An 8,110-nucleotide genomic window follows, 5' to 3' on the forward strand; every position below is an offset into this window, starting at 1 on the left:
CATGTTCTCCGTATCCCTAGGTTAGATGGGTGACCGTTCTGTTTATATCTGAACCGCTGGTATTCCTCGGGATTCGTTCTATACCGCAACGTAACTGAAACTTGAACGTTTTTACCGGGTGACTTTTCCATTCGGTGCGGAATCCAAAGGGCTGATTCTTGTTTTAGGTAAAAGACGGACCTCAAAATCCATTTAATTCGGACATAATTTTAGCCTCGCGCACGTAGAGAGAGAGAGAGAGAGAGAGAGAGTCATTAAAAATTGAAAAAAATAGAAACCAGAGAGAGAAAGAAAGCGAGAGAGAGAGACAGAGAAATTGAATCCCCAAAACCCTAATTCTGTAGTTTTGATTGTAACCCTCGCTATTTCCATTGGAGCAAAAGCTCGGCCAATCGATTAGGTTATTCTGTATACAGGTCTGTTTCTAGATCCTCAATTTACTGTCTCTCTCGCGACCTGTTTTACCCCTTTTCGATTTGTTAGATTTAGCGTAAATCGGTGAGAAATTCATGATTTTGTTCTTGATTTTGTGTTTCTGCTGTAGATCGGTTATAGATTTGATATATATATCGAAATTTTGAAAATAGAGGTTTACAAGTCGAGATTTGGATCCGATTTTTTGGTTTCTATGTTTTGATCTCTCCATTTGTTTGGATTTTAAGAGATCTCGGCTATCAGATGTCTGATGACTCAGATAGCGTTGTTGTTTTTTTAATGATTGTTTGACGATTCTGTTGATTGTGTGTTGATATGAGCGTCATTTTTTCTTCTGGAATTTAGTTTTTTTTCTTTATAGTTCGATTTTTTTCTTGTATAGTCTAGAATCAAATTTTGATAGAAAGTTAGTTTTGGAATTATTAAAATGTCGGTGGCTGAAATTCGATTTTTGTTAGGATTTGTAGTTTATTTTTGATATATTTCGAATCAGTCTTAAATCTTAATTCTTGACACGATTTGACTGGTTTAAGAGTTTACTGGTAATCGTTTGCTTTGACGGAAAACGAAATATGCTGTTTTATGGGAAATGATTTTTTGGCGTCAATTTAGACCTCTTCATTCTGTAGGATTTGGCCACGTGGGAATTCCCTTGTCCAGGCCATGCTTGTTCAGTACCAAGTCCTTGAAATTGGTTGAGTAGGTTCAATGGGTTAATGCAACTTGTGGGGCTCATCAGCACATTTTGGCCTGAAAGTGCTGTCTTATGGTGATAGTTGGAGCGAAGTTGTTTCTCAATTATTTACCGTGGAATTTGAGAAGTCTGTTGTTTCTCTATTGTTTTGTGTTTTGTTGTTTGTTGCCTAATATGGGAGGCTATATACCCCCAGGGGGCTGGCTCAGTAGTAAAACTAGTCACACGTTTGCTTCGTCTGGTCGTATGTTCGGAAAAAAAACTGGCTGGCCTCCTTATTTAACCCCATTGAATGAAGTTTTGGTTTTTCTTTAAATTTTTATTTTATTTTATAAAATCAATGATTTGAGGGTATTTTGATTTTCAAAAGGAGTTGTATGAGGGTTTATTTCTTGTTTTTAGGCCTTATATGGCTTACACTATGAAGAAAGGAATGAATGAAGTGAAGAAAAACAATCATGCTATGCAGGGGCAATCAAAGCATTGCCTTGCATCGCCTAGGCCCTCGCCTTTTGGTGCTGTTGTATGTCAGTGCCTAGAGAAGGCAAGGAGATTTTGCCTCGCATTGTAAAGCCTTATGCCTAGGAGAGTGTCTCTTGCGCCTTTGATAATGCTGATCAGACTTCTTGGCAAATAAAATCTCCCCTACATACTTCTGTAGAAAATACAAGGGAAGCCAAAGGTTCTAACATCATCACCATAATCTTATCCAAAAATGGAGGTCAGAAACATGAATCCTATTTCCCTAATCAACTCTATTTTGAGTCATATTATATTATTTTGATGTCTATTTTGAGTCATATCCCTAGTCAAGTTCTATAAAACGATGACAATCCGCAATAATACAAATGACATCGATGTTGCTTATAAGCCATTTATCAATAATTATCCTACCATTACTTCAATCCATGTAATTGTGATCTTCTTCACACTCTTTTAGAACATTCAACTTGTGCGTTCTTTCTAATCAAGGTGGTTATCAACTTCATTGTTCATGACCAAACACTTACCATGTGATTCCTTCCTAACGAGGAAAGAATTCACGAGTAAGCAAAAAACAAGGTTCCTTCTTAGCATGCTACTTATGTCAGTTAAACAAACAAGATTGTTCCTCTAAAATGTTAACCATTGTAAATAGGAAATTTTTGCCAGCCAAAAGGGCCTCGGTTGTGAGTTATAAACAACCATTCTTATTTGTTGGAAATTGTGGTGGTGAGTAATATTCTTTACAAGATTTGTGAATTGGAATTGCTTTCTTTATATTTTTGTAAAATTTGGATATTTTGTTTACAAATCTCATGTTGAATGATATTTCTTTCCTTTTTTATTGGTTGTCGTATTTAAAATGGAAATATAGTGAAAAAAGATATTATCTTTTATGTAACAAACTTTGAAAATAGCTATCAAGGATAATGCTACTTTAGATGTAATTTTCTGTTTAGCTCTAGTTCAAATTGACCTAACTGGTTATAAATAAATTTTGGAGGTCATCATCATCAAAGCCTTATCCCAAAAATTTGGGGGTTGGCAATGTTTAAAATAATGAAAATTATAGGCCTCATCTGACCTAACTTAGATTCTTTATAGTTATTACTATCTAAATTACAAAAACCCAAGCTAACCACTAAAACCCCTTTACTTATCTAAAACTATCTAAATCACAAAAATTATGGACATTGTCTGGAAATTTGGTTTGGGGTTCTAAATTTTTTTCAAAAGTGGATTTTTGTTGTTGGGGTCGTCTCTTTGGACATAATTTTGACCTTTGAACAGTTAATCACTTTTAGGAAAATCGTAGTGAATAATTATGTTATGTGCAAAAGCAGTGTAGTAAGGGTGAAAAGCGCAAAGGCCTCTTGGTGTCTGAGGCACAATTGTGCAAGGCGTAGCATGTGCCCAAGTGAAGCAAGCACAATAAAATTTTAAATATAAAAGAAAATAGTGAAGGACAAATTCTAGATATTTTATGATTGAAACATATATAAATATGAGTTTTGTAAATAAGCTGAAGTATTCAACACTTCAAGAAGAAGAAGAAGAATTAACAGTAGCAAAAAAATTAAGGAAGAAGAACAAGAAGAAGGGAAGTAAAAGAAGTAGAAGTAGACCAGCAACAACATGGTTGAGCCCTAACTCGGTCCTATAGAGGTGGCCTCTACCTTAGACCGGAGTAAATCAATTAAGCCCTAACCGGCTTGGACCAATTAAAAATGACAAAATGTAGAGTTCAACATTTTTAATAGTACAAAATTGTACTTTTCAAATAAAACTTTTTTGTATGTATAGATTATGCACTCAAATATGAAATTGTTGTCTTATTTAAACAAAATACATTTTTCTAATAAAATTCTCTTATAAAAAAATACATTTATTTCAGTGAGGCGGGTGCCTTTTTTTTTGTTTGTGAGGTGTGTGCCTTGTGCCTTGACCAAAGTGCACTCAAGGCGTGCACCTTATTTACACAGCTTCACCATGTATTAAGATGCCTTTGGTGCGCCACTTTGTGGCGTTCCTGAGGGCATCAAGGCCCTCACCTTGACTACACTGTGCCAAAGTAATGCCAAAAGCATTGATCACCTACTTCTTCATTGTCCCAATGCTTCAAAAATTTGGTCTCATTTATTCATTATTCGATGTCTTAGGTTTTACCATCCTCATTGGTGGATGTTATTGTGAGTTAGTCTTGTTATACTTTTATATATAGAGGGAGTTTCTTACTGAAAGAGAGAAATGCTCGAGTCTTTGAAGGTTATGGAGGAGAACGAGGCGATTATGGACCATAAAGGAACCTTTTTTTTGGTTAAAAATGTTGTTGGAGTTCAAATGCATGCTTTTTGAGGAGTTTGATGTTAGATATGAGAATTTGTTGTTGACTTGTTGCAAGGGGTTAGTTGTTGGTTTTTGATTCCCACTTCTGTGAGCTGATGTGCATGATTGTACTTATCTGGTAGTGTCACTTTGTAGGTCTACTTGAGATCTGGGTTAGACTGTTTTATCTTTTGATACTTCTCTATTTAGTGAACTTAGAGGTTTTTGATTCCCACTTCTGTGAGCTGTTGTGCATTATTGTGCTTATCTGGTAGTGTCACTTTGTAGGTCTACTTGAGATCTGGGTGAGACTGTTCTATCTTTTGATACTTCTCTATTTAGTGAAACTAGATCTTTATAGAGGGATGAAATAATGTCTGTTTTACAATGTCCATGTTGGTTTTTAATATTTCTTGTGTAAGTAGATTTTGATGTTGACTTTTGAAGCAAGCATCTTCCTTACAACTTCTGCAAATGTCGCATGGGTAATTTGATTTTTTTATTGTCAATAATTGTTAATTATGTCAAAAGTGGCGATAAAATTTTGGGTATAAAAAAATAAAATAAAATTAATGATACAATTCCCAGGTAAAGTTTTCAATTGACTAACAGAAAGCGTCAATTTATCACTCTAGTGCACATATTAAATGGATTAAAAATGTACTAGCTGCCTTAAATCATGTCTGCAATAATGCTCACTTCGATTGCTTGTCATGGAATCTGAGTAGCTAGAGTCAATAAGCAACCATGCATGTTTTTTCCTTGGTGTTCTGTGCTAAGATAAATGTTGAATTCTTAGTGTATGTGCATGTGTTAAAACGTTTGATCTCCAAGAAGTGCACTTCTTACTCATGTACATGTCATGGTACATTGTTTACATTTAAAAAAAATGAGATGTTCAACATGACTTTGGTATCCATTCAATAGTGTCTAGGACATAAACTTCGATCGATTTTAATGGAATATGAGTAACTAGAGTCAATACACACTGCCATGCATTTTTTTTCCCTGTTATACGGTGCTAAGATTAATGTTGAACTTAGTGCAATGCATTCATTAAGCGTTTGATCTCCAAGAAGTGCACTTCTTACTGGATTTTTGATCTTTTCGTTCTTATGTGTATTAATGTTTGTTATGCGTGTTTACCTCAAGATCAGCTCTATTTCTTAGCATGAATGAATTTGCTTCACTCCTGGCCTACAAGTTATTAAATATGACTTTTTTTCATTCATCAATAATATGGGAAGTTCTGTATCAGTTGTTCATAGGACACTCATACCACCAGCTTGATATGTTTTGGTTTTCTGGAAGTGTTTCTCATTATTAGTAGATTATTCTGATTCTTTTCTCCTTTTCTTTTTTTTTGGTCATGTTTAGCTTAAAATCATCTCTCGCTTTGCCAAATTTCCTTCCCTCTTTTGTTGAGTGTAGATGTAGATCCAGTAACATGGGGTGCATAACACACGCGTCATTGTGTGTTTCTCTTGTATATGGCAGGATTAGAATTAAAAAAAATGTCTCCAGCATCCAGATCCAAGGCAAAGGATAAGTCGTCCTCAGCAAGGGCAGCCAAAGAACAGCAGAAGGCTTCTTCCAAGCCTGCCACACCCATTACAACAGGGAATGGCATAACATCAAGCGCATACAACCCAATCTCTGGAACATTTCATACCATTGAAGCGGCACCAACTGCATCTTCACCCCCTCCCCATAACAATGGTCGGTTCCAAAATATAGATGACACAGATGATCATTCTGGTAGCTCACTTGGGACAGGGGCTGAGTATGATTCCGTTTCCAACAATGATAGTTGTTCTGGCGAGTCGGAAGACCAAAAAGAGAAGACAGCCACTACTACTGTCCGTCAGGAGGCTATACCCGGTTCTGACAATGACAAGCGCGACAAGATCCGACTGAAGAATGAGAGGAAGCACCAACGTCAGAGGGAGAAGCGGGCACAAGAGTTGCATGAGAGGTGCCGTGGCTATCTCATGTCGAGAAAATTAGAAGCGCTTGCCCAACAACTTGTGTCGATGGGATTCTCTTCAGAACGAGCAACAATGGCTCTCATATTAAATGAAGGTAGGATAGAGGAATCGGTCGCTTGGCTGTTTGAGGGTGGCGAAGAAGCAATTCAACACAAGGATTCTGACCTTAACGGTGGGGGTAACTTGAAAATTGATATAACTGAAGAACTTAATCGGATTGCAGACATGGAGATAAGGTACAAATGCTCAAGGCAGGAGGTTGAAAGAGCAATTGTAGCCTGTGAAGGTGATTTGGATAAGGCGGCCGGTACATTGAAGGTTGCACAGAAGCAGGAACCGCCCCCGCCTTCTCTGCCAAAGGCAGAAGCAATTTGTGATCTGCCGACAGTTGGTAGTAATGGTAAGCTATCAGTCACTGTTACTCAGAACCCAATGAGACCACAACCTAAGACCAATACTTCAGTTACGGTTACAACAATACAACAGAGAAGGGATGAAAGGGATTTTAACTATGCAAAGGCAGCACCTACAGTTGTTGCATCATCTCCAGAATCCACAAACTTGAAGAGTGCAAACTCGCAATCTTTAAGAAGGATTCAGCCAAAGTCGGCAGAATGGGCTAGATCCCAAGTAGCATCGATAACAGTAGAGAAAAAGTGGCCGAGTGCCGGATCAAGTCCTGTTTCATATTCTTTGGCATCACCTCTACAGGCTGCACCACCACCACCAGCGAAAGCAGAAGCTCGGTATGTTGAAATTAAGAACCTTCAATCAGGACCTTTGAGAGAGCCAGTTGTCATGATGCAGCGTCCGCAATCCATCAACGCAAAGCCTCCGCCGCCGAATCCCCCGGCAACAAACATGAGTGCATCCCCTCCTGGAACGGTTGGGTGGTACACTAATACTAGCTCGGGTATAGAAATCATGAAGACAAAAGGGGGTCCATCGCAAGTTTCAAGCCCAATCCCCAATAATATGAGCTCGCAACAGTTTTACCACCAACCTCATTATCAGCCGTTAGTGTCTAGCCCAGTTGATTCCAATGGGCACGCAGCCGGATGGGGTGGCTCTTGGAGCACAACAGGGTCGTCATCGTCTTCATCACTTGCCGTACCATCTTCATTGGGGTTGTTCTCAGCGTTGGGTTCGATGGGTGGATCTGGTTCATCTTCACCGGTGGATTGGAACACAGGAGGCCCAATACCACAATGTGATTACACAAGCATAGACTGGTCCTTGGAATCAACCTTGTCGACCAGGCCAAGTGGATTGTTAATGGGTCTTGCATCAATTGTGAAGAATGGTCAGATGTACGACTCTTGGTCATCATCAACAATTTCAGTGGGCACAAAGTCTGGAATGAGGTCTGTGAGTTCAAATGGTGTCTGCAATGTGGGGTTGCAAGATGGAGCGGTGTTAGAAACAACGACGTCGGCTTCAAATTCCGAAGGTGGTTCTCATGAGTGGACATCTCCTTTTGCTGGGAAGGATATATTTAGTGTACCCAGGCAGTTTGTTACTTCCCCTTCTCTGTAGGAGGATGAGGGAGGACTTTGAATGATAGGGGAAAAAAAAAACAAACAGAAAGTGGTTGGTTTGTTGCTGGTGTTGGTTCTTATGATAATGCCTTGTTTGGTTGTTTCTTTTACCAAAGCGCGCTCTCTCTCTCTCTCTCTCCAATTGAAAAAAAATAATAAGAAGAGCTCTCTCTCTCTCTCTCTCTCTCTCCAATTAAAAAAAGCAGCAGCAGCAGCTAATTTTGACCCTTCTTGATGGTATACCTTGACATCGTTCTTTTAAGAGAGATTAAGGAGGAAATAATAAGGCGTCTTGTGATGGTAAATCCATTCTCGTATGAGAGGAATCATTGGTCATCACGTTGGGTTGAAAAGTCAATGGTGCAAAGCTACCGTGTAGGGTTATGATTTAACATCTCGAATTCATGATCTAATTTCAGACGTTGGGTTGAAAAGTCAATGGTACAAAGCTACCGTGTAGGGTTATGATTTAACATTTCGAATTCATGATCTAATTTAAGTAAGCAAAACGGTAGAAGTGATGCATTATGCATGCATTTGTTGTCCTTTGTCAATACACAATAGGTTCTTTTTGGCCTTGGAAAATATATTCTTTTGGAAGTCCTAAAGACGAACTAGTCGCATGGGACACTTTAAAATACAATTTC

General features: G+C 38.3%; 1 protein-coding gene across 3 annotated transcripts; it reads left to right on the forward strand.

The window, feature by feature from the left end:
- The first annotated feature begins 233 nt into the window (after positions 1 to 233).
- Positions 234 to 7,578, forward strand: LOC147386814 (uncharacterized). Of its 3 annotated transcripts, XM_086422356.1 has the most exons (3): positions 234 to 416; positions 1,065 to 1,850; positions 5,435 to 7,578. In XM_086422356.1, exon 3 carries the CDS (start codon positions 5,452 to 5,454, stop codon positions 7,459 to 7,461), a length of 2,010 nt encoding a protein of 669 aa, XP_086278482.1. In that variant the 5' UTR covers positions 234 to 416; positions 1,065 to 1,850; positions 5,435 to 5,451; the 3' UTR covers positions 7,462 to 7,578. The 3 variants fall into 3 exon arrangements, with proteins under 3 accessions (XP_086278482.1, XP_086278483.1, XP_086278481.1); XM_086422357.1 differs by lacking the exon at positions 1,065 to 1,850 and having other exon boundaries at positions 234 to 498; XM_086422355.1 differs by lacking the exon at positions 1,065 to 1,850 and having other exon boundaries at positions 235 to 416.
- The last annotated feature ends 532 nt before the right edge of the window (positions 7,579 to 8,110 follow it).

Source organism: Akebia trifoliata, chromosome 14, assembly GCF_017979445.1.
Source record: "Akebia trifoliata isolate Shusen 1 chromosome 14, ASM1797944v1, whole genome shotgun sequence".
NCBI lineage: Eukaryota > Viridiplantae > Streptophyta > Magnoliopsida > Ranunculales > Lardizabalaceae > Akebia > Akebia trifoliata.